The 27578-nt window shown below is 42.8% G+C and overlaps 1 protein-coding gene across 2 annotated transcripts in view; it reads right to left on the bottom strand.

Annotated features, from left to right (window-relative positions):
* Window positions 1-467: 467 nt before the first annotated feature.
* The window catches only part of PLCB3 (phospholipase C beta 3), a 272101-nt gene continuing 244990 nt past the window's right edge, over window positions 468-27578 (bottom strand). Inside the window, exons 31-33 of one of the 2 annotated variants that reach the window (XM_077455793.1) lie at window positions 17569-17626; window positions 16719-16805; window positions 468-612 (exon numbers count right to left, since the gene is read on the bottom strand). In XM_077455793.1, coding sequence (XP_077311919.1) covers window positions 517-612; window positions 16719-16805; window positions 17569-17626 — 241 coding nt within the window. In that variant the 3' untranslated portion in view covers window positions 468-516. Of the gene's footprint in view, window positions 613-4337; window positions 5068-16718; window positions 16806-17568; window positions 17627-27578 lie in introns of those variants that run through there. The other variant, XM_077455792.1, reaches the window with a different exon arrangement.

Here is a 27578-nt window from a genome sequence, read left to right as displayed (position 1 = left end):
CGGCACCAAGCTGCACGCTGTGCCTGTGCTCTACAGAATGCACTGCAGGGAACTCAAAGTGGGCGTGTCTGCTTCTCCTGCTTGTAGTAGAGGACAGAGGCGTGTATAGCAAGATCGTTTTTGGGTCCATTCTTTTGGTGGCTGCTGCAGCTATGTGGTGTTACCGTGTTAGCCAGGTGAGAGCTTGCTCGTCATTACCATAAGACCAACTCTTGTATCATGTGGGCACAGTCTCCGACCATCTCTTGTAGGGATGCACCGATGCAGTATTTTTTATCGGCAAGTACGAGTACCAAAACATTCGGTCAAGTAGTCTCCAATCCTGAGTACCAATGCTTTGCAGTGCAATTTGCGTCCATGCAAAGATTCGCATGCGATTTGAACAAGAATGCAGTAAATCATATGTGATTTCCACCCCACTGGTCCTGTGTTTGTGAACCCAGTAAAGAAAGAGAAGGACCATGTAGTGCAGCAATAGGCAGTTTATTAAAATGTCATAACTCACAAAGTAAATATTTAGTCAAATCCATATCTGCAGTGTCCCCGTCTTGTCGATGATAGCAAACCACGACCACTGGAGGTGCTCACAGGGCTGGAGAAGTTCCGGGACTCCTGTGGGTATAAGGCAGAAGGGATGTCAGCTTGATGTTAGCTAACATTTTAATAAACTTCCTATTGCTGCACTACATTGCACTTTGCTTTCTTTACTGGGTTCACACACACAGGAGCAATGGGGGAAATCGCATGCTATTCAGACAGGAATCAAATCGCATGCAATTCTTTGCAGTGAGATTTCCACACATTTATCTTGTATGGCTGGAAATCGCACCACAAAGTATCGATTTTGGTATCGGGAGCATTTCCACGTGTACCTGTGAAAATACTCGGTAACAGCACCGATACCAATGCATCACTAATCTCTCGTAACATATCTGCAGTCTCTGAGGGGGAGCCTGCAGAGGAGTCAAGAGTGAAAGCACCACAGGGACGGGGGTCACGGGAGGAGTCAGACATGTGTGAGGAGAGGAAAATATAGGATGAAACCAGAGCTGCCAAACTGGAGCCCGGAGAGGACCATCTGACTGAGCCCTACATGGTGCACCTGAGAGGAGGTCAGTGACAGCGCCACAAGGCCTGTCTAGGGGGGAAGTGAATACAGTAATGTAAGGGGGCACTGATGTACTGGTTCCCTTTCAGTGCAAGGGGAACTCTGGGGACCCTGATGTAAAGGGCAATGCTGCAGACCCTGATATAAAAGGGGACCACTTAACACTCTAATATAAGGTGGTCTCCGGTCACCAGAGCGCCCCCCCCCCCCTTCCCCTTACATTATGATCTGCAGCCTTCCCCTTTACATCAGACTTCCCCTTGCACTGCAAGGGGGATCCTGTAGGCTCTGATGTAAGGGAACTCTGTGCTGGCTGGGTTATATTAACCTGACCTTAATGTAAATGGAGAAGTATGGTAAATTTCACTTTGGGGATTGGCAACACTGTATTTGACCCAATCTGTGAAGTTTGTGAGCATGGCGGGAGTGGAGGATTGAATTAAGTGTATGTGCAAACATTGTAGGAGCTTAGTTACTGTGCAAAATAAATTTTGCTTTAGACCACCTCTCTTCACCGTCTAAAACCGTCAAATAATGAAACCATAGTACAACATCAAAATCACAATACTGGAAAAAAATAATTATATTTTTAGTGTACCACTATCTCTATCATAGCCACGTGGAAGAATTCTTTTAAACAGAGCCTCCTCCAAAAAGCAGTGTTGTGATGCAACTGGAGCCTCTCCTGCTCTACATAAATAATAAGAACATGATTTAGGAGACTGAGAAGTCACAGAAGTAAAGAAAAGACTGGATTTTCCATTACAAGTAACATAGGTTAAAACATTAATGGTAACATTTTGCAATTTCACAAGCTTCTCCTTTTAAAGCCATTACATGTTTTATTTATTTTTTATTAGTCCTGAATCCTTTAAAAACACTTCACGATAGCAAGAGCCAGACTGCTCAAGGGAACATGCCAAATAATGTAAAAGGTAAATGCTTTCAGTTTCTAAAACTATTACTTATTGCATCAGTTTTTTATACTTGTGTTATCTGGGGTCTGTGTTCAATTTAAATCCTCGCTTCACTTTTATCTTCGGCTCCTGATGTTGAACATTGTGACTGGAGAACAAAGGAAAGACAAGTATATGCCACTGAGGATACGGCTAAAGCAGCCTTTCTCAACTTTTTCAACTCAGAGGAACCCTTGAAATAGTTATCTGGTTTCGGGAGAACCCCTGCTAAAAATTTTAAATCTACAACTCACGATACATTAGTGTGATGGTCAGTGGGGAGAATGGTCCTTACACTTGTGGTCATTGGGAAGAATTACCTTCTTACAGATAGCTAAAAAGATCAATAGTGTCGGTGGGAACTTATCTGAGAGGCAGAAATTGCCCAATGCTGAAGGAACCCCTAGCAACCTCTGGAGGAACCCTGGTTGAGAATCACTGGGCTAAACAAATGTTCTGCTTGGCCCTGAACAAAGTACTGGTTTAAGTATATTTAACCTCTTTGCGCCTAGAGTAAAACAAATCTAAATGCCCAAGCCCAATTTTGCCATGTGTTAGGTAAAATCGTACATATCACCACCACTAATTTGTGCATCCAGGTGGATTATACCTTGCTTTTGGGACAAATTGGGCTTTCATTTGGTGGTAAATGGTAATGGATGTCTCCTGGGTTTTTTTTTATTCTCAAAGGAAAACTGTCCCAAAATAGTAAAAAAACAAAACAAAAAAACCCCAATATTAATATAAATGTAACTGTATATTCTTCGCTACTACCATAACCTACTACCAAAGAACAACCCAAAATAAATCGACCTGCTTCTGATGATTGCAGCGATACTACACATGTGTATGTTGATTGTTATTTGTACCCATAGTACAGCCCAGAAACAATAGTGGGCATTTTGCTATTTTGTAATCTTATCTAAAACACATTGACACTGATACTAACCTTTAAAAAATAAAAATCCCATCCAAAGAATACCGACCCTGACCCAAACACTAACCCTGGCACTGACCTAGATCAAAGCTCACTTAAAAATATATCAGTACAAGCAGTTCTCAAGTTACAAACAAGGTTCTGTAGGTTTGTTCTTAAGTTGAATTTGCATGTAAGTTTGAACAGGCACATTTTTTTTTACTCCAGCCCAAAAATGTTTTCTTTATGTTTTTTGGATAGCATAGGGAAGGATTAACTTCCCAAAATGTTTGTTTTGCTGTCTGTGTCCCTGTTCAGAAGATTTCACCTCACTTTCTGTCCCTGTGGCAATTTGATTTTGAAAATCTTGGGTTGTCCTGGAAACAAGTATTGGTGATAAAGCTTCAGTGCAGACACTGTTTTCGCCATGAATTGTCTACACACGGTCGGAATTTAAACGATCAGATTTTATTGTCTGAAAATTTTAGATCCAGATCTCAAACTTTGTGTGTCGGAAATTCAGACGGAAAAAGTCAGATGAAGCCCACACACGATCGGAATTTCCGACGACACAGTCCAATCGCACATTTTCTGTCGGAAAGTCTGACCATGAGTACAGGGCATAGCAGGAGTGAATTTCTCTTCCTAGGGGTATATTTCCTCTCACTTCCTGTTGTCGCCCTCCATTTGTAAGTAAGAGTCGTATGTAAGTCATATATATGTAAATCAGAGACTGCCTGTATGTATAGAAAATGCAGCAACTAGGCTGATTTCACTGGTAAAACAATATTTGTCTAATTCATACAAGACTCAATCAGTTTACAGAAGTCTGGTGATGTATAGATAAGACTAACTCCAGCCAAAATAGGGTTTGTTTTTGTACAGAGACAGAATAATACTCCAGATTTTTTTTTCTTGGCCTGTGTCCCCATTGGAAAGATTTAGGGCAGGAAGTGATCAGAAATGCTGTCACAGGAACAGGAAGAGAGGAAAAATCTCCCCAACTGAGTCAAAGACAGAAATATAAAGGCACCACATCATAATGAAAGTAATGTTTGCATCTACTGTGGTTAGTTTGTTGTGCTATGCGGTGTGAAGAAGCACATTTGCCTTATTGCCATGGATACCTTCCGATCATTTTGCCAATCAGCATTCAGTTCACATGCCTCCTCGTGCTTGGACATTCAAGGTGACTTCAATGTGCATATAAAGGAGTCCTAATTGAGATCTGTATTTTGCTAATAAAGTCTTACTACTCCTTTTTTATTTTTCTGTGACAGTAAAGAACAAAAAACAAAAAAAAAAAAAAACGTAGAAATTAGATTTCTTATCCACTAATAAATGTAGACACACAGTATAAAGCCCGATTTCTCACCATTTTATTGGAGCAATAAAATGTGCGTAAAAAATACATACAATGGGTAAAACAGCGACAGGCGCACACACACTCCACTTTCACACACAACTTACAACACATACTCACACAGTGTCACATATACATAGTGTTGCACAAGCAGTGTCATTCAGGGGCATGCACGCATCATCTACACCATAAAAGATCAGCAACTATACAGTAGATTCATCCTGTGAGGAGACCATTCCCTGCGAGTACTCCAGTCTTTGACATGGACGATGTATACGTGACCTTCTCACATAAACTGTCCTGTGGATGCCCAGTTTCCTGTTTGGTGAGGTCCTTTGACTCTTAATTTGGTCTCCAGGTTATACGAAGTGCCTTTGTACATTTTAAAGATAAAAATATAAGATATATGAACTCTGTCATCTTGTTTTAAAAAGGTGGCCTTCAGTATATATATATATATATGCGCTTGAATAAAGTTTTAGATTTTGGGGGGTCAAAGTCGAGTAGCTTCATCACTTGAGTCCTCTGGGGTCTGTAAATGATCCCCATCTCCAAGCTCTGATCCCCAGCCACGTGTGATAGAAGATGGGGTGCTCTGTGTAGAAGATGGTGGACCTGAACTCCCCCCACCCCAGTTGCCTCCCTCTTCTTGCAGATATCGCTGAACTTCTTGGGGTAACTGTCGGAATTCAGCTTGGCACTCCTCTTCCAATTGGGCCATCAGCTAAAAGAAATAAGGTAGTAAAATAAGATAAATTTTGACTTACCTGTAAATTCCATATTTTGAAATATAGTACAGGACCCAGACAGAATATTCATACACCATGGTTGTAGGCATGTACTTTCAGGTGATTGGACACTGGAAAAGCGTTACAGAGCACGCCCCATGGGATGCCTTCTCCATAAACCCACCCCACTCTACGAGTTTTCCTTTTATTTTATTTTTATTTTTTTTTAAAGCAAGCAAAGCAGTGTAAAGCAAGAATGGCATATAATCAAAGGGAGGGTTGCCTGAATCTTGTACTGTACTCCAAGTTATAAAATTCCTCTTATTCTAATCCTACTGTACAGTAGTGGTTCTCAACCTTGTCCTCGAGTATCCCCAACGGGCCATGTTTTGGGACTTTCTCCTAGATAAAATAGCTGTCCAAAATACCAAGGCATTGACTCGGATTGAAAGCACCTGTACAAGATGAAGGAAAACCTGCAAACATGGCCTGTTTGGGGTACTTGAGGACAGGGTTGAGAACCACTGCTGTACAGGACACAGACAGAATAGTGGGATGTCCCGAAGCAATGAATAGGAAGGGTGGGCAACAATGAGGCAAACAGAACTGTGTCAACAGGCCCAATCTCAGAATAATCTCTGCGAGTACCTTGTGGCCAAAAGCTGCATCAGCGGAAAATGTAAACTTTGAAAAAGTATGAACAGAAGACCAGGTGAGGGCCTTACACAACTGGCCTACCAAGGCTTGGTTCCAAAATGCCTTGAAACACCCACCGTGGAAGGGCTGGGTAGAAGTGCAGGAGGAGATCTCTCAGAGAATGTAAGCTCTTGTAATCAGATTTCATATTCATCATGCATTTGTTGGATTTTGAAGCAAGATGTCCTTTGCGAGGTACATGCTAGGATGCCGGCAGCTCCAGCCCTCCATTCAGTACTGTGCTGCCTCCCTCTCTCTGCTGCTGCTACTACTACTACTGTGGGAGGGCAAAGTTCATTACTCTGGGCAATGATGATGTGAATGGGGGCAAAGGACACCACTGTGGGTAGTAATGTAAAGGGGGCAGAGGACACTGCTATGGTGAAAAAGGGGGGGGGCGGAACAGATGATACTAAAGTTGGGGGGGTGATGTGAAGGCGATGGGGGGGGGGGGGGGGGGACTACTGTGGGAGGGTAAAGTTTGTTACTGTGGGGAATGATGATGTGAATGGGAGCAGAGGACACTACTTTGGGGGTGATGTGAAGTGGGGCAGAGGATACTGCTGTGAGGGTGCGTAATGTGAAGGGGGGGCAAAGGAGGCTACTATGTGTAACACTATGTGTTCTTCATGCCTTCTTTTTGTTGGGGCCTTGATATTTATTTTTGGGGGATCTTAGATTTTTTTTTCCATGTTGTCCAGGTAGATCTCAAAGGTTGCCTACCCCCTGTTCTAATGGCTCCGACTACATAAGATTTCCTTATAATGCTTAGGATCAGGGCATAAGGATGGCAGGGCAATGTCCTGATTGATATGGAATGCTGAGACCACTTTTGGAAGAAAAGATGGCCTTGGGCATAACACAGATTTGTCATTGTGTAGAATGAGGAAAGGCTCCTTACAGGTAAGGGCTACCAGTTTAGAAACATCTGACAGACGAGATAGTTAAAAAGAGTACTTTGCATAAGAAATCCACCAAGGAGTTTCCCAAATAGGTGCAAAGGGTGGTTTCTACAGGGCAGAGAGAACCAAGTTGAGATCCAAAGGAAGCACAGGGTGTGGGGCTTAATACATGATACACTTTTTTTTTTTTTACAAGAGAGAGAGCGAAGCCAGAGGCCTTTGAAAAAGAATAGCTAAGGCAGAGACACGACCTTTAAGAGTACTTAAGACCAATTTGTAATCAAGACTTGATTGTAGGCCAGAATGCAAGATACAGGTCAGAATACAATATACAGAATAATCTCTGGGACTGAAGTGGCTGGTGTTTAATAGCATTTAGCCATGCTGTTAAAACCAGAGACTGGAAAGCAGTATGGAATAGAGGGCCTTGAGATAGCAGATCTGACCTGTTGGGGAGAGGCTAAGGTTTGTTTGCAAGGAGCCCAAGTATGCCTGTGTACAAGGCTCTTCTTGGCTAGTTTGGTGCATTTAGAATCACAGTTTTCCTCTTTTGCTCTATTTTCTTGAGCAGACGAGGTAGGATTCACATAGTGAAGGCTTAAATTAGCCTGAACTGAGACAAGGTGATTATCAAGGCATCTGAGGCTGGAGTTAGAAGATCCCGTGTTCTGGCAAAAACAGTGGTTGTTATATCTGGAGGCTATGATATCCATATTCAGAAGCCTCCATTTTTGGCATATCAGTTTGAAGACATATGGACATATGAGCTCTGTCATTTCAAAGCCATGGTTTCTAATTTTTAGGGACTTGTTAACGACTGGGATAGTAACGCTGGATTGGCGTAAGGCCAGTGTGGTGCCTATATTTAAAAAAAGATCTAAGTCTTTACCAATTAACTATAGACCTTTTAGTTTACCTTCTATAGTCTGGAAGATACGGGAAATTTTAATAAAAGACCACATAGATGAGTTCTTGCTGGGAAAAAAATACTCTAAGCAACAGACAGCATGGATTCATAAAAGGCAGCATTTATCAGACGAATCCGTTTTCTTTTTATGAGGTGGTAAGTAAAACCTTGGACAGAGAGGTGGCTGTGGACGTGGTATACTTGGATTTTGCAAAAGCATTTGACACAGCTCCCCACACACTGCTAATGTGTAAGGTAAAATCTACAGGCCTGGAAAAAAGTTTATAAATGGATAGAAAACTGGCCAAAAGATTGAATTCAGAGAGTAGTGGTTAACGATTCTAACTCTGAATTGTCTAAGGTAATCAGTGGTGCACCCCAAGGTTCAGTGTTTGAACCCTTACTTTTTAATATATCTATAAATGATATAGGATAAGGGACGAAAAGTACTATTTCAGTTTTTGCAGATGACACCAAGCTATTCAGTGGAATAACATCCTTACAGGATGTCTCCAACTTGCAAGCCAAACTTAATGCACTGTCTAATTGGGCAACTATGTGGAAAATTTGGTTTAATGTTGATAAATGTAAAGTTATGCACTTGTGGGCTAAAAACATGCATGCATCATACATACTAGGGGGAGTACAACTGGGGGAATCAATGGTGGAGAAGGATCTGGGAGTTCTGGTAGGTCAGAAGCTTAATAATGGCATGCAATGCAAAGCATTGGTGCTTTTTGTAGAAACACACTACGGTTCATTTTATATGGTTTCCTATGGGACATGTTCTTGTCTGTTTTTTTAAGACGCTGCATTTTTGGAAAGGTTCAGGGAGAAGCTGCAGAAAATAATGTAATGCATTTTTTAATTTCCCCAACAACAAATTGGCCAAAGAAAAATAAGCATAAAAGAAAAGAAAAAAAAGCATAAAAAAACACGCAAAAAGCACTACAGAAACGGGTCAAAAGCAAACTGCACAGGTGTGAACCAAACCTTGAGAGGTATATACTCCAGAGAGAGATATCATTTTGCCCCTGAACAAATCATTAGTAAGACCTCATCTGGAATATGCAGTTCAGTTTTGGGCACCAGTTCTCAAAAAGAATATAGGGGAACCAAAAAAAGTGCAGAGAATAATAAGAGGCATGGATGAGCTCAGCTCAGGTATAAGGAAAGATTGGAGGAACTGAATTCATTCTCTTTCAGGCTGGGTTCACACTGGAGCAAGGAGCACCTCACAGCAAGGGTCCGTTGTGTCTCCATTCACCGGTTCAGGTCCAATTTCAGCCCAATTTTTTTGGCTGAATTCTGACCTGAAACAAACCAAAAGGCGCACAGGACTTCTGTGCAATTTGCTCTGGAGAGGTCTGAACCGGCTCCATAGAGAGCCGGTCAATCTCCTGCTATGCGAATTGGATGCGGGGAACTCAGCCTAAGGGGGGATATGATCAACATGTATAAATACAGAATTTGTCCATATAGTTAATGTGGTGTTGAGTTTTCACTTTAAAGGGGTTGTAAAGGCAGAAGGTTTTTTAAGATAAAAAACCTGTGTGAAGCAGCCCCACTAACACCTACCTGAGGCCCCCCTCTGTCCAGCGATGTTCACGCCATTCAAGCTTCTCTTTCCTGGTGCCAATCCTGCGTGCCAATGGTGCAGTTGCGGTCAAAGTCAGTTAGCCAATCAGTAGGGCGGGGCTTGGCCGGGGCTCCATGTCTGAATTGACACACTGAGCTTGGGTGCCCCATAGCAAGCTACTTGCTGTGGGGGCACTGAAAAAGAGGGAGGGGCCAGGAGCACAGAAGAGGGACCAGAGAAGAGGAGGACCCAGGCTTCTCTGTGTAAATCCACTGCACAGAAAAAGGAAGTATAACATGTAATTATAGGGAAAAAAAATTAGCCTTTACAATCACTTGAAGGTAATCGCAGAGGACAAGGGGGCACTGTTTACATCTGAAGAAAAAAATTCCCCAAATACGGAAAGGTTTCTTCACAGTAAGAGCTGTGAAAATGTGGAATATACTCCCTTAAGAGCTGGCCAGCTCAGTAGATTCCTTCAAAAAAGGCCTGCATTCTTTCCTAAATGTACATAATATAACTGGATACTAACATTTATAGGTAAAGTTGATCCAGGGAATATCAGATGGACTCTTGGGGGATCAAGAAATAATTTTTTCCCCTGCTGGAGCAAAATGGATCATGCTTTGCCGTTTTTTTTTTTTTGCATTCCTCTGTATCAACTGTGATTAAAGGATTGTGTATATAAAATATTAGCACCCCTGCATTTCTGTCAGATAATGCACAACTTCGCCCAGAAAATTGTTGCAATTACAAATGTTTAGGCATTCTCATGTTTATTTCTTTTGCTTGTATTGGTGTGACACAAAAAAGTGGAGAAACAAAAAGCCAAATCTGACACATTCCATGCAAAACTCCAAAAATGGACTGGACAAAATTATTGGCACCCTCAATTTTAATATTTGGTAGCAAACCCCTTTTAAAAACGAAATGAAATAAATCGCTTCCTGTAACCATCAATGAGTTTTACACCACTCTACTGGATTTTTGGACCACTTTTCTTTCGCCAACTGCTCCAGGTCTCTCAAATTGGAAAGGTTCCTTTTCCCAACTTCTGTTTTGAGATCTCTCGACATGTACTCTATGTCAGTGGTTCTCAACCTCAGTCCTCGAGTACACCCAACAGGCAATGTTTTGAAATTTTCTCTTAGATAAAATAGCGGTCCAAAATACCAAGCCATTGACTCTGATTTAAAGCACCTGTGCAAGATTAAGGAAACCCTGCAAACATGGCCTGTTGGGGGCACTTAAGGACTGAGGTTGAGAACCACTGCTCTATGGGATTGAGATCTGGACTAATTGCTGGCCAGTTCAGTACTCTCCAGGTCTTTGTCTTAAACCATTTCTGGGTGCTTACATTGCACCCCAGAATTCTTTGGCAAGTGTTCTGCAGACCTTCCACAGCGCAAATGTTCACCTGTGATTTTGCATTGGCTCCTTTCCCCTGGTCTCCGCAATAACTACAAGTGAGGGTATTCCCCTGTTGAGTACCCATGGAATATGATGCAGAGTATAGGGCAAGCTTGTGCATATGGAATACGTGGTAACCCAGATATAGACCGCCCTGTAACAAATCCTTGCAGTGAAAGGGCAGGAGGAAGCACCTGAGTATTGTTTAAGGTTCTGTGTGGAAGTGTCATTAAGGATTTGCAAACAGTGGTGTGATGTAACACCTGGTTGTCCACCTGAGACTATTTTGAATGGCGTTTACATTGTGAGGTAAATCCAAATGCAGCCCTGTTTTTTTACAGTAACGGTCAGAGATACAGGGTGACCCTGTCTCACTTGTTCACAATGCTGGACTGTAAGTAAAGTCCAGGCTTCGCATGTCAAGGTGGGCATACTCCCCAGTGGTCTTCAGGGACTGTGTTCCAAAGTGATGGACCACGGCCTTGGATCTGTAGAGCACCCTTCAGCTAACTGAACACGTTGCACCAAGTGCCAAAGTGAGCGCCCATGCAAGATTTATAGCCCAAAGCAACATACCAGGCTGTCCTCACAGTGTGGGGGCCAAGTATGGGTCCCAAGGGTTTACTGGGGTTGCGTCGATCTAGATAAACTGCTTCTATGCTGGCATTAGAAGACAGTGAGGGTTTTATTGAAAATTTGGAAGATTTTATTAAAATAAAGAAAAATTTTGAACTAGAGTAACTCCACTTTTGTGGGAAAAAATATAGCAAGTAAAAAAAAAATATAGCATTTACAGTTGCTACAGAAGCAATATTGTAATTGAAAGGTTATTAAAATGACAGAGGTGGGTGGAGACAAAGAGGTGCAGGCACTAGCAGAGAGTAGATGGGTGACAGTCAGGAAGGGTAGAGGGGCAAGTGCCAGGGAGGTCAATCCAGGGCTGGAGCATTCCAATAAGTATGCTCCATTGAGTGACATTGGTGATCCCAGTCAGGGACCAGCTCTGCTGGAGCTGAGGCATTCTCCTAGCTGCCAGGGGAAGAACTCCTCCAGTGAGAGTGTGGGGGGGGGGGGGGGGGGGAGCGAAGGGAAAGGAAAGACAGATTCTGGTGGTAGGGGACTCAATTCTTAGGAGGACAGAGAGGGCAATCCGTAACAAAGACCTGAAGTGCCGAACTGTAGGTTGTCTGCCGGGCGCTTGGGTTCGGCACATCACGGATCTGGTGGACAGATTACTGGGAGACCCAGCTGTCATGGTGTACGTTGGTACGTTGGCACCAATGACAAAGTCAGAGGCAGATGGAGTGTCCTAAAGAATGATTTTAGGGACTTGGGAGCTAAATTGAGGAAAAGGACCTCCAGGCTAGTATTCTCAGGAATACTACCGGTACATTGAGCGACACCAGAAAGGAAGAGGGAGATTAGGGAAATAAACAAGTGGCTCAAGAGCTGGTGTTGTAAGGAGGGGTTTGGGTTCCTGAAGGACTGGGACGACTTCTCAGTTGATAACCGGTACTATAGAAGGGACGGACTGCACCTAAATGAGGAGGGTGCAGATCAGCTGGGATTAAGGATGGCCAAAAAGTTAGAGGGGTTTTTAAACTAGGCAATGGAGGGGAGGGTCCAGAGATAGAGATAGTCAGTGTGGAGCATAATCCAGAGGGTAAAATTAGGGGCATTAGTGGTAGGGTAACCAAAGCACATAAACCCAAGGTAAATATAGTAGCAAGTCCTAGTTGTAATCTCAGAACACCCAAGAGGATAGTATGTGACCGGTCAAAATATATTAATGCATTAAAATGTTTGTTCACCAATGCCAGAAGTCTGCCAAGCAAAATAGGTGAGTTGGAAGCTCTGGTGCATCAGGAGAGCTATGATGTAATCGGTATTGCTGAAATTTGGCTTCATTCCTCACATGACTGGGCTATTAATATTCCTGGCTATGCACTCTTTTGGAAAGACAGAGTACAAAGGAAAGGTGGCGGGGTCTGTCTGTATGTAAAAAGTGATCTCAAAGCGAGTGAGAAAAAGGACCTGGTGGACGGAGAGTGTGATGAGTCTGAAGCATTATGGGTGGAACTGCATACAGATGTGCATAGTTCAAAGGTAATCATTGGAGTTTGTTATAGACCACCCAATGTTAATGAGGAGGTGGAGACTCAGCTCCTTGCACAGACAGAAAGGGCTGCAAGGGCTGGAACAATGATAATAATGGGGGATTTTAACTACCCAGAAATTGACTGGAGTAATGGCACTGTTGGGACAGTGAAAGGGCAAAAACTTATAAACCTATTACAGGACAATTTTATGGTCCAGTTTATTGAGGCCCCAACTAGAAATGATGCTCTGTTGGACCTGGTAATCTCAAACCATGCAGAACGTATTACTAATGTTCAGATAAAGGAACACCTGGGTAGCAGTGACCATAACATGATTTCATTTGATGTTAGCTGTAAGCAAAAATCACATACAGGAAAGATAAAAACACTTAATTTCAATAGAGCAAATTTTCTAAGGATGAGGGCTGCTCTGCAGGACCTAGACTGGGAGAGAATATTGGCATCAATGGGCACAGAACAAAAATGGAATTCTTCAAAAAGACTATTTGTGATCTCACTGCAAAGTATATTCCCATGGGCAATAAGTTTAAAAGGCTAAAAATAAAACCGATGTGGCTCACGGCCAAAGTAAAAAAAAGCTACAAACTATATAAAAAAAGTGAATGAAGGAACACTAGTGTCATTTAAATGTTACAAAGAATATAACAGAATATGTAAAAAGGAAATCAAGGATGCAAAAATTCTTAACGAAAGACAGATTGCAAAAGATAGTAGGACAAACCCCCATAAAATCTTCAAATATATTAATAGTAAAAAGATCAAGTCTGAGCATGTAGGCCCTTTACAAAATAATCTGGAGTGGGTGACTGGGGACAAAGAGAAGGCTAGCTTATTAAATACTTTCTTCAGCTCTGTGTATACAAAGGAGCATGGGGGAGCTCATGTCCATAATGGGCGTGGTAGTGACACAGCCCCAAATCCACAATGGCTCAAAAGTGATATGGTCCAGAAATATTTGGACAGAATAAAGGTGGATAAAGCACTTGGACCTGATGGCATCCACCCACGGGATCCTAAAAGAATTGAGCTCTGTAATTTCAAAGCCATTGTATCTAATTTTTAGGGACTCATTAATGACAGGAATAGTACCACTGGATTGGCGCAGGGCCAATGTGGTGCCTATATTTAAAAAGGGAACAAAGTCTTTACCAAGCAACTATAGACCTGTTATTTTAACTTCTATAGTTGGGAAGATACTGGAGGGATTAATAAAAGACCACATAGACGAGTTCTTGCAGGAAAAAAATATTTTAAGCAACAGACAGCATGGATTCATGAAAGACAGAAGTCAGACAAACCTGATTTCTATTTATGAGGAGGTGAGTAAAATCTTGGACAGAGGGGTGGCGGTGGAAGTGGTATACTTGGATTTTGCAAAAGCGTTCGATACAGTTCCGCATACACAGCTCATGTGTAAGGTAAAGTCTACAGGTTTGGAAATATCAATTTGTAAATGGATAGAAACTGGCTAAAAGACAGAATTCAGAGAGTAGTGGTTAATGATTCTTACTCTGAATGGTCTAAGGTTATCAGTGGTCTACCCCAAGGTTCAGTGCTGGGACCCTTACTTTTTAATAACTTTATAAATGATATTGGGTCTGGGATCAAAAGTAACATTTCCGTCTTTACAGAAGACACCAAGCTATGCAGTGGAATAACGTCCTTACAGGATGTCTCCAATTTACAAGCCGACCTCAATGCTCTGTCTAATTGGGCGACTATGTGGCAGATGAGGTTTAATGTTGAGAAATGTAAAGTTATGCACTGGAGGCTAAGAATATGCATGCATCATACATACTGGGTGGGGAGTACAACTGGAGGAATCCATAGTGGAGAAGGATCTGGGGGTTTTGGTAGATCATAAGCTCAATAATAGCATGCAATGCCAAGCTGCTGCGGTTTCCAAAGTGAGCAAAGTCCTTTCCTGTATTGAGAGGTATGGACTCCAGAGAGAGAGATATCATTTTGCCCCTGTTCAAATCATTAGTAAGACCTCATCTGGAATATGCAGTTCAGTTTTGGGCACCAGTTCTCAAAAAGGATATCGGGGAACTGGAGAAAGTGCAGAGAAGGGCAACCAAACTGATAAGAAGCATGGAGGAACTCAGCTATGAGGAAAGATTAGAGGAACTGAAATTATTCACTCTTGATAAGAGGAGATTAAGGGGGATATGATCAACATGTACAAATATATAAAGGGGTCCATATAGTGAACGTGGTGTCAAGTTATTCACTTTACAGTCAACAAAGAGGACAAGGGGGCACTCTTTACGTCTAGAGGAAAAGAGATTTCATCTCCAAATACAGAAAGGTTTCTTCACAGTAAGAGCTGTGAAAATGTGGAATAGACTCCCTGCAGAGGTGGTTCTGGCCTGCTCAGTGGATTGCTTTAAGAAAGGCCTGAATTATTTCCTAAGTGTACATAATATAACTGGGTACTAACATTTATAGGTAAAGTTGATCCAGGGAAAATCCGATTGCCTCTCGGGGGATCAGGAAGGATTTTTTTTACCCTGCTTTAGCAAATTGGATCATGCTCTGCTGGGGTTTTTTGCCTTCCTCTGGATCAACTGTGGGTATAGAATAGGGTATATGGGATTGTATGATATTATTTTTATTTTTTTGTGGTTGAACTGGATGGACTTGCACCTTTTTTCAACCTGACTATGCAACTATGACCTTTCCTTATCAATCTACAGCTGCTGTTATTTTCTATAAATTCAATGCAATATGGCAACCTGGGGGTGTTATGTATACAGTTGATGTACAGAACACCCCAAGGAATGCCATTTCCTGCCGATATGAAGAACTCTGTCAGATTTTAGTCATCCTCTACAACAAAAATGTAATTTTTGGTGAGATACTATCTAAGGGTTAGCCACTTCTACAGGAATGCTGACACTACAACATTTCTCATCAGAATCCTGAACGTGCATCAGATGCTTGTAAATAAATGAGTCGCTCCCATTCAGAATCAGTCCTGCACAAGACGCAATCTAACAAAGAGCTATTTCTACAGAGCAGCAACAGGTAGGAATCTGCAACAAAGTTTGTTAAAATCCCTGCAATGCACACTGATCTCTCAGAGGGGAATGTTTATTTTTTCAACAAAATTGCAATTACCCTTTAAGTGAAGGGTGAGTTTCTCTGTGAAGGAGAAAGTCCTATCGCTTTCAGACACCACCTCAAAACTGAGGACTAGTGGGGCAGGGTTACTGGGGAGGTGCTCAGGGGGCATGTCCTCTAAAGCTTTACCATTGTTCAGTCACCTGAAGATGCATGCCTGTACCAGAGAATAGGAATATTCTGCCTGTGTCCTGCAGTGTACTAATAAAAAAATATATATTTCTAAAAACATAGAAATTAAGAATTGAGGGTAGAAGGAGGCACTTTTGGCAAAATGTAATACTTATATAATTTTCTTTGCGTTTTTTTTTCTTCAAATTATATTACAACATATATAAACACATTTAGCAGAGTTGAATAAAACTCATAAAACTCAGACAAGACTCAAAAGACTCCTCTTTACAAATACCGGTATTCAGACAAGACAACACATCCCCCCATGAAGAGGCAAGTCCATTAAACCAAAATGGACAGCTTAAAAGATAACTTGCATGAGGAAAGTACATGGGTGCAACTCCTTATCTCCATCAGAAAATGCTACGTTAAGTTGTAGTAGGACCACTTGAACACTTTAGTCTAAACTTTTTCGGTCTTAATATAAGCATACCCATCACAAAAACAATGAGAATACCATTTATTCTGGAAACTGTGCAGTTACCTTTTATAAGAAATGAAAGCTTTACCAGTCTACATTCTCTACCAAGGTCCTGATAAAGTAGACTGAATGTAATCTGTAATAGCCACAAAATACTGCCTCTGTGGTTCACACTATGAAATGGCTGATTTTACAAAGAAGTTATTAACAAAGTGAGTAAGATTATGAACAGAGGAGAAAATGCACAGCTGTCAGTGTAATGGTCTCCTATGTTTGCAATCTATAGCAAAGAACATGGAGTTCAATGCTCACCTTAGGCTCCTCATCCTTTATCCTCTGTATTGTGTCCTGGTGAGCTGCTAGTAACTTTTCCTGACGCCTCTTTTGTGCTTCTTCTAACTGTTGAGAGAAAATTTGATAAGTAGTGCAATGGTAATAGTTTCATAGTTTCATAGTTAGTAAGGTTGAATAAAGACATCAGTCCATCCAGTTCAACCTGAGTGAGTATCTACAATTGTCCCTATCCCTCTACATTGCACACTCACATCAGTCCCTACCCTCAAAGAGCCAACAATCCAAGGTCCCCATTCATATACTAGGGCCAATTTTTTGGACAGAAGCCAATTAACCTACCTGCATGTCTTTGGAGTGTGGGAGGAAACCGGAGTACCCGGAGGAAACCCACGCAGACACAGGGAGAACATGCAAACTCCAGGCAGGTAGTGTCGTGGTTGGGATTTGAACCAGCGACCCTTCTTACTGCTAGGTGAGAGTGCTAACCACTATACCACTGTGCTGCCCAATGGCTTTATTCCCCCAGCACTTCACCATTCTCCTCATCCTTAATAAACACTTTTGGTCCCCACAGTCTTTCCAGGGCATTGTGGCTACCGCTATGTTGCCACCTAACTTCAACATCCCCATCATGCCAGCCTATCTCAGAGATCTCTCAGGTGGCCAGGAAAAGATTCCACAGATGCTGCAGACCCACCCTGATATTCTACTAGACAGTTCAAAGGTAAAGTATCCCTGGTTAACAGTACAGAATAAATGCAAACTGAGTTGACTATCTGACTGTAGCACTGTTTCAGCACCCTGGAAAAAGATTTACATCAAAATAACGTACATTTGTAAAATCTTCCATATGACCAAGGTTACTTACACTGCGTAGAAAGTTCACCGACTCATTGATGTGACGTCTGTTAATCTCCGTGAGTTCTCTGCATAAAAATAAAGTGTTGATAACAGAATGAATACTCAAAAATTAAAGGCGCTAAAGTGATTCTAAAGGTTGTCATTTTTTTATTCTTTTTTTTTTATAACATGTTATACTTGTTCTTTTTGGGTCTCCAGCCAGCAGTCCTGGCTCCTCCCACCTGTTGAGTGCCCCCAATAACAAGCCTCTTGCTATAGGAACACTTCTAAGCTGTGCTCCTATGATGACACTGTCCATTCATACACACAGTGCAGCTTGGCCTTGCCTCTTGCTCTCTCCTCATTGGCTCACTGGCTGTGATTGACAGCAGCGGGAGCCAATGGCAAATGAGGAGGCAAAGACCCAGGAGAGCTGCTGACCTCATGTACAATGCTGGATCGAGATGGAGCTCAAGCAAGTAGGGGGGGGGGGGGAGGGGGGGGGGGCTGGGGAGCTGAACCCAGGTTTTTTTTAACCTTAATGCATAGAATGCATTAAGGGTAAAAAACCTTCTGCCTTTAGAACCGCTTTAACCACTTTCAGACCGGACCATTTTGCTGGTAAATGACCAGAGGTCTTTTTACACTTTGGCACTGCGCTGCTTTAACTGGTAATTGCGCGGTCATGCAATGTTGTACCCAAACAAAATTTGCGTCCTTTTCTTCCCACAAATAGAGCTTTCTTTTGATGGTATTTGATTGCCTCTGCGATTTTTATTTTTTGCGATATAAACGTAAAAAGACCGCAAATTTTGAAAAAAAATGATATTTTCTACTTTTTGTTATTAGAAAAATCCAATAAACTCAATTTTAGTCATACATTTAGGCCAAAATGTATTCAGCCACATGTCTTTGGTAAAAAAAAAGTCAATAATTGTATATTTATTGGTTTGCGCAAAAGTTGTCACATCTACAAACTAAGGTACGTTTTCTGGAATTTACGCAGCTTTTAGTTTACGACTGCCTATCTCATTTCTTGAGGTGCTAAAATGGCAGGGCAGTACAAAACCCCCCCAAATGACCCCATTTTGGAAAGTAGACCCCCTAAGGAAATTGATAAGAGGCATGTTGAGCCCATTGAATATTTTTTTGCCTCAAGCGATTGAATAATGACAAAAAAAATTATTTTTTTTTTTTTTTTACACAAAGTTGTCACTAAATGATATATTGCTCACACATGCTATGGGCGTATGTGAAATGACACCCCAAAATAAATTCTGCTGCTTCTCCTGAGTACGGGGATACCACATATGTGGGACTTTTTGGGAGCCTAGCCGCGTACGGGGCCCCGAAAACCAAGCACCGCCTTCAGGCTTTCTAAGGGCGTAAATTTTTGAGTTCACTTCTCACTACCTATTACAGTTTTGAAGGCCATAAAATGCCAAGATGGCACAAAACCCCCACAAATGACCCCATTTTAGAAAGTAGACACCCCAAGCTATTTGCTGAGAGGCATGTTGAGTCCATGGAATATTTTATATTTTGCCACAAGTTGCGGGAAAATTACAAACTTTTTTTTTTTTTTTTTTTTTTCACAAAGTTGTCACTAAATGATATATTGCTCACGCATGCCATGGGCATATGTGAAATGACACCCCAAAATAAATTCTGCTGCTTCTCCTGAGTACGGGGATACCACATATGTGGGACTTTTTGGGAGCCTAGCCGCGTACGGGGCCCCGAAAACCAAGCACCGCCTTCAGGCTTTCTAAGGGCGTTACAGTTTTGAAGGCCATAAAATGCCAAGATGGCACAAACCCCCCCCAAATGACCCCATTTTGGAAAGTAGACACCCCTAAATTTAGGGGTACACTAGTGAGACTAGGTAATAAATGGCGGGTGCCCTGAAACTATAAAAAAATAACTAACCAACCAGCGTCACCTGTAACAGTTATATGGTGATCACTGGTGAAAGGGTTAACTAGGGGGCAATCAGGGGGCTTTATGCGGTAGTATATGGGGGTCCCTGGCGCTATAAAAAGCTGCGGCGAACCTAAATACCTACCTGCCTAACTAGCGTCACCTGTGACACTAATACAGCGATCAGAAAAACGATCGCTTATTAGGCTGGGTTCACACTGGAGCGATGCGGGAAGGCCACGAATGCGCGGCGGGTTCCCGCATCGCATGCCTCCCGGCGGCAGTTCACACTGCCCTATGCGAACTGCTGGGAGTGTCAGTGAAATGTTACTGACACCCCCAGATCAGTTCGCATATCGCAGTGCGATCTGCAAACTCGGATCGCATGGTGTGAACACCCATGCGATCCGATTCTGCTGCGGGCCAAAAAAAGGGTCCCGTGCGAATTTGCGGCGGGTGCGGCGAATGGCTGAACTCGAATCGCACAGAGATCGGATGTGATTTGCACTGCAGTGCGGTGCGAATCACATCCGTTCTCAAACCGCTGCAATGTGAACCCAGCCTTAGTGACACTGGCGACGGGGGGTGATCACGGGGTTAAACCTTTATTGGGGGGGTTAGGGGGGTACCTTAGAACTAAAGGGGGCTAACCCTAACTGCCCTAACAGTTATTAGTCACAAATGACACCCGCCGGGTGATCAGGGGGTTAAACCTTTATTAGGTAATAAATGGCGGGTGCCCTGAAACTATAAAAAAAGAACTAACCAACCAGCGTCACCTGTAACAGTTATATGGTGATCACAGGTGAAAGGGTTAACTAGGGGGCAATCAGGGGGCTTTATGCGGTAGTATATGGGGGTCCCTGGCGCTATAAAAAGCTGCGGCGAACCTAAATACCTACCTGCCTAACTAGCGTCACCTGTGACACTAATACGGCGATCAGAAAAATGATCGCTTATTAGGCTGGGTTCACACTGGAGCGATGCGGAAACGCCGCAAATCCGCGGCGGGTTCCCGCATCGCATGCCTCCCGGCGGCAGTTCACACTGCCCTATGCGAACTGCTGGGAGTGTCAGTGAAATGTTACTGACACCCCCAGATCAGTTTGCATATCGCAGTGCGATCTGCAAACTCGGATCGCATGGTGTTCACACCATGCGATCCGATTCTGCTGCGGGCCAAAAAAAGGGTCCCGTGCGAATTTGCGGCGGGTGCGGCGGGTGTGGCGGGTGCGGCGGGTGCGGCGAATGGCTGAACTCGAATCGCACAGAGATCGGATGTGATTTGCACTGCAGTGCGGTGCGAATCACATTCGTTCTCATAAACCGCTGCAATGTGAACCCAGCCTTAGTGACACTGGCGACGGGGGGGTGATCACGGGGTTAAACCTTTATTGGGGGGGTTAGGGGGGTACATTAGAACTAAAGGGGGCTAACTCTAACTGCCCTAACAGTTATTACAGTCACAAATGACACCAATGCAAAAAAAAAAAAAAAAATGACATTGGTGTCACTGTGACTGGGGGGCAGGGGTAATTGGGGGGGTGATCGGGGGGTAAAGGGGGGGTGTGAGTGTGCCTGGCATGTTCTACTGTGTGTGTAGAGTGTTGGTGCAACTCACCGATCCGCTCTCCTCCGTGTCGGAACGAAAAATACCGACACGGAGAAGAGAATACATCACTTCCTCTCCTGTGTTTACATTACAGGAGAGGAAGTGATGTCACGGGGGATTTCCATTCGTCGAGAGCGATCGCGAGGGGGTGGCCATGAATGAATGGCCGCCCCCTCATCCCGGATCGCTCTCGAAGGAATGCCGACCGCCGCAGGCACCGGGGGGGGGCCCGATCGGGCCCCCCACCCGCGGGCAGGCAGGGACTTATATATACGCCCATATGCCTGCCCGTGCCATTCTGCCGACGTATATCGTCGTGCGGCGGTCGGCAAGTGGTTAAAGAACATAATTTTACCTTTTTATTTTTCAATTCCCCAGGGGACCAAGTGCATATAGCACTTGGTCCCAATTAAATCCAGCCCTTCATTTCAAAGCAGTGTGGTCAATGGTCAGACAGGTTTACCTCCCCCCTCCCAAGTCCGACTCATAAAACAGAAAGCTTACACAGTGATAGAATTGTGATGGACAGCTTTGGTCTCTGGTAGTAGGGAGTCACATTAGAGACCAATACTGCCATCTCTAAAAACAAAAAAACAAAAAACACAACATAGCTGGCCGCACTGTGTCTACCAGGGGCGTTTTTAAACATCCAAAGCCCATCTGCTGGAGGACACAATGCTGCAGCACTGTGTGAGCCTTCAATTTTACAATTTAACAATCAGCAATTTCAGGCTTAAAGCTCACACAGCACTGCAGTATACTTTACTGTACTCTACTGTATACATGTACAAGCAGGCACTGATAGACACAAGGAGTCCCAGCTCTGCACAATCTGTCATTATTATGAATGAGCAATCAGTGCTGCTTGTTTATTCATAATAGTAAAAGATCGTTCAAAGCTACAGCTCTGTGTACAGTATCTGGGGCTACTTGTACACACACAAATACTTTACCCAGAGCTGCAGCTCTGAATGATCTTTTACCATTATGAATTAACAAGCTGCATTGATTGCTCAGTCATATTAGTTAGAGATAACTCAGCTTAGAAGGGGCTATGTGCTGGTTGTACCTCCCCCACCGAACGCCCATATTATGGCCTTCAAAAGGGGGTGGAGCTACAGCCAGCAAACAGGTGTGTTTAAGGGACAATGAAGCCCTCCCTTAACCACTACAGCCCCGGACCAATAAACACCTTAAGGACCAGAGGTCTTTTTCCAATTTCGCACTGCGCTGCTTTAACTGGTAATTGCGCGGTCATGCAATATTGCACCCAAACGAAATGTGCGTCCTTTTCTTCCCACAAATAGAGCTTTCTTTTGATGGTATTTGATTGCCTCTGTGATTTTTATTTTTTGCGATATAAATGGAAAAAGAGCGAAAATTTTGAAAAAAATATATATTTTCTTCTTTTTGTTATAAGAAAAATCGAATAAACTAAATTTTAGTCATACATTGAGGGCAAAATGTATTCAGCCACGTCTTTAGTAAAAAAAATGTCAATAAGCGTATATTTTTTGGTTTGCGCAAAAGTTATAGCGTCTACAAACTAGAGTACATTTTCTCGGAGGCTGCGTTGTGAGTACCCCCCTCCCCTCCCTCCCTCTTTCCCTGGAGGAGAAGAGAGCAATCCCCCCTTTTTATTTTTTTATTTTTTTTTGTGTTCTTTGGTTATATACCGAATCAATTATGGCAGCAAGGAGAAGAGGGGAAGAGCTGGCAGGTCAAGAGAATGTTGGAACGCAATCTTTAAGGTCAGCTAAGGATAAAGACAAGGAAAAGAGCTCCCAGGCCATGGCAACAGGGACATCAGCAGCAGCAAAACTAGAAAAATATGCGCATACTTCTGAACATACGCCAACTAAGGGAGCTCAAGTAAAAATCTCAACAGATAGAAAGAGCCAAGGGCAATCAGGACTGGTAGGGGGAAAGAACGCAGTTAAACAAACGGTGGGTACTGTCGGGAGATCCGAAACAGTGTCTATGCAGGACCATTTGATTAATGGAGAAGGAGAACCCACATTAAAGGAGGTGTTGGGGGCGGTTAATGTGTGTAAACAATCTCTAGTAGAGCTATGTGAACAAACAAGAGGCATTAAGGAGGAGCTAGCTTTGATGCGGCAAGATCTTCAAAACACGGCTGATAGGATAACAGCAGCAGGGGGAGAATATCTCAGATTGAAGATGAGGTATACCCATTGAATCAAGAGGTCAAAGACCTAAAAATACAGATGGGGAAATTCGCAGGGAAATTGGATGAAATGGAGAACAGGCTCCGGAGGGACAATGTGAGGCTGGTAGGACTCCCGGAAAAATGTGAAGGCCCTGATCCAATTATATTTCTGGAAAATTGGCTTGTTGAAACCTTTGGAAGAGAGACTTTTTCCCAACAGTTCGCAATCGAAAGGGCGCATAGAGTCCCGGCTAGAATCCTGAACCGAGGGGGCCAACCTAGATCCATCTTACTGAAATTCTTGAATTATAAAGATAAAGCGGCTGTGCTCCGAAAGGCCAGAGAAATGGGTAGTATCACTTATAAAGGAGCCAAAGTTTCATTTTATTCTGATTTTTCCCCGGACTTACAGAAGCGCAGAGCAGAGTTTGCTGAAACCAAGCGCAGACTTCAGAAATTAGATGTTACATATGCTCTGCTGTACCCAGCCCGGTTACGAGTTGCAGCCTTGGGAGAGACTTTATTTTTTGATTCTCCTGCTGGTGTGTCAGCTTGGGTGGAGGAAAAGGGGGATCGGTTGATAAGGAGGTGAAGGGTTAGGGGGGAGGAAGGAAAGCCTCTTCCCCCCTTCCTCCTTTTCTCTGTTTTTCCTTTTTTTTTTTTCTTTTTTTCTTCTTCTCTCTCCCTTTTTTTTTTTTTGTTTAGTCCGTTTTTTTTTTTTTATTTGTCCATCCCTTTACTCTCCTTGCTCCCTCCTGCTCTCTCTTCCCCTCACCCCTGACTGATATCGTTGGGGGGGGGTTCGGACGGGGAGATATAGTGGGTACAATGCACCTGAATTACGGGCACAATGTATATACACATGCAACGGTGGGAGGTGGGACACCCACAGTATAAAGGATTACATGAATGAAATTAGGAAGGGTAAAAAAAAAAATGAGGCACAGGTTGGGTTTAAGGGAAGTTGGGTTAGGGAGGGGGGGAGGGGGGATAAGGTAGTATGTGAATGGGTGGGGAAGAGAAGGGAGTTTGAAGGTATGGGTGAGGTTGTAACGGTCACAGGAAAAGCCCCTAGGGGTAACCCAGAAGGGTATGGGGAGGGGTGGGGAGTAGGAACAAGGAATAAAAAGGGAAATATTGGACAGGAAAAGGGCAAAGATTGCACAGTAATAGAGGATAAATTAAAAATAACGTTGGGAATATATGAAAAGTTTATCTTTTCTCTTTCACTAAAGGGAAGTTTGGGACAGAATGGTATCACAATATTCAAAAGGATACACAAGGTTATTAGGAATTTTAGTTTGAGTAGGCTTTTTTTCTCTCCTTTTGTTCCCTCACATCTCGCAACTTTTTTTCAGAGGGGGCATAGAGAACATCCCTATGAGATCAATTATAATATTGAGACAATCCCTTTTTCCTGTCATTTTTTACTGTTTTCTGGAAAGGTATGCAGGATAGAGTTATGAATATTGGCTCCTGGAACGTTAGAGGGATGGGTACATCAGTTAAAAAAGCAGCGGTGTTTGATGCCCTCGAAAAATGTGATATCGGGTTGGTCTGCTTACAGGAAACGCATCTAACTGAGGACTCCAAGTTGGAGAACTACAGCAGGAAATTTCCCACTCAGTTTCACTCAGTCCACACCTCTTATTCAAGAGGTGTGGCTGTGTTGATAAGAAAAGAAGTAGCGTTTAACTGTCGGCAGACCAGCATCGATAAAGAAGGGAGATATGTATTTTTGCATTGTGTAATTGAAAATCGGGAGTATGTCATTGCAAATATTTATATTCCACCCCCGTTTAAACTGGATGTTTTATATAATCTAATGGAATTTATAGTAGGTAAATCTGGGATCCCAGTAGTAGCAGTGGGAGATTTCAACGAGGTTATAAATAAAAATCAGGATAGGTTCCCATCAGGGACAAATTTGCAGAGAGAGGGTGAGAGTCGGTTATCCAGGTTTATGCAAGAAGGGGGACTATTTGATTTGTGGAGAGTTCGGAATCCGGACCTCCTACAATATTCGTGTTTTTCAAGTTCTTACTCTTCACTCTCAAGAATAGATTTAGTGTTGGGGAACGAAGAAGCTAACCAAGTGGTAAGGGAAATAGTATACCAACCCAGGGGGGTGTCGGATCACTCATTGGTGACGGTATCGGTTAACTTAGAGGGGAGAAGTCCCCCGAAAGTATGGAAACTGAACCCAGTATGGCTTGAGATTATTGGGGATGCAAGCAAAGTATTATCCCAGCTAGAAGAGTTCATAGAGCTCAATAAGGATACCGCTGCAAGTGGAGTAATATGGGACGCATTAAAGGCCTACCTCAGAGGTATCCTTATTCAACAGGTGGCAAAAATTAAGAAAATATCTAGAGAATGGGAGAATACCGTTAAAAGTGAGTTAGTAGGAGCAGAAAGAGAATATATAGTAAATCCCTCCCCAGAGAAACGAAAGGTATGGTTAGATACACAGCAGAAGTATAAAGCAATGATTATCAGGAAAGCTGAGAACAAAAGACTATTCCAGAAACAAGTGGCGTTTGGGGAGGGGGAAAGTGTCGGGAAGATGCTGGCACACCTAGTGAAGACCAACTCCTCGCCATCCATCGTCCCCGCGATCAGAACAGAGAAGGGAGAAATCTCAACTCAGAATTCAGTGATTATAGATACTTTTAGATCATACTATGCAAAACTGTACAGATCGCAGGGGATGAGGGGAGACGAGGAGATGGAAAAGTTTTTTGGAAATATTAAAGTCCCTTCCCTTATCGAGGAGGAGAGAGAGACAATGGAAGCCCCATTAACATTAGAAGAAATTCAATCTGCAGTGACAGCAATGGCTAACCAGAAGTCTCCAGGACCAGACGGTCTTCCATTGGAAACCTATAAATACTATGGGAAAGTACTGCTTCCAGAGTTTCTCAGAGTGTTAAATAGGGTAAAGGAGGAAGGGAGATTGCCTACCTCGATGACGGAGACAACGATAATCGTTCTGCACAAGGAGGGGAAGGATCCGTTGGAAACTAAATCTTACCGACCTATCTCACTTTTGTGCACGGACGCAAAAATACTAGCTAAGGTACTGGCGGCCAGACTGAATAAAATTATTTCCAGATTAATACATCCTGATCAGACAGGATTTATCCCCGGTAGATCAACTAGCATGAATATTAGAAGACTATACCTTAATTTACAGATACCAATGGAAAACATAGGGAAAAGGGCAATTATGGCTTTGGATGTAGTCAAAGCCTTTGATAGTCTTGAATGGAGATACATCTGGCGAGTTCTGAGAGAATTTGGCTTTGGCTCCTCATTCATTGAATGGATAAAAATCTTATACAATGGTCCTAGTGCTAGAATTAGGGTTAACAACGAGTATTCAGATAAGATATTATTAGAAAGAGGTACAAGACAGGGGTGCCCTTTGTCACCCCTGATCTTTGCCCTTGCAATGGAACCATTAGCCATTGCAATAAGATCTAATGCTGATATGGAAGGCTTTAAAAGAAAAGCGAGGGAAGAAAAGATCGCGCTATACGCCGATGATATTCTCCTCTATCTGGGGGACGTGGAGAAGTCAACCAGGCAGGGGATGAAAGTCCTCGGGGATTTTAGCAGCTTCTCGGGATTAACAATAAATTGGGAAAAATCATCTCTGATGCCTGTAGATACACTGGAGAGTCAAACTATATCGACAATCCCGCAGTTAGAAGTAGTGGAGAAAATAAAATATTTAGGAATATACATACAAAGTGATGCAAAAAGGTATACAAGTGATAATATCGCCCCCTTATTAGTTAAATTTAAAAATAAAATCGAAATCTGGAAGAAACTCCCTCTTTCGGTTGCAGGGAGATGCAATCTTATCAAAATGCTATGGATGCCACAGTTATTGTATCTGTTGCATAATGTGCCGTTATGGATAGATATAAAGTGGTTTAAAAAAATAGAAACACTATTTAGAGAACTCATATGGAGCGGAGGTACCTCAAGAATAGGCCTACAAATTCTGCAATTACCGACAAGGAAAGGAGGAATGGCAGTACCTCACCCAAGAAGCTACTTTTTAGCTGCACAATTGCAACATCTGGGGACGAGCAATGAGCTTAGTGGAGATATAAATAGGAAGTTAATGATTACTGGGACACCTCATAAAACCATAGTAGAGGCCTTGGAGGCAAACTCATTTCCCTATAGAACGCCCACAATAAAACTCGCTCTAAAAGTATGGAAGGCAGTAAAAGCGATAAAGGGTCTAGAAGGGATGACCAAAGAAACCCCATTATGGAATAACCTGAACTTACAGGAAATGGGAATGATAGAGAGGCACAAA

Source organism: Lithobates pipiens, unplaced genomic scaffold, assembly GCF_037356315.1.
Source record: "Lithobates pipiens isolate NorthernLeopardFrog02 unplaced genomic scaffold, aLitPip1_a1.2 Scaffold_10, whole genome shotgun sequence".
NCBI classification, from domain to species: Eukaryota; Metazoa; Chordata; class Amphibia; order Anura; family Ranidae; genus Lithobates; species Lithobates pipiens.
The sequence above is the reverse complement of the archived record's forward strand: the minus strand, read 5'-3'. Positions and strand labels throughout refer to the sequence as shown.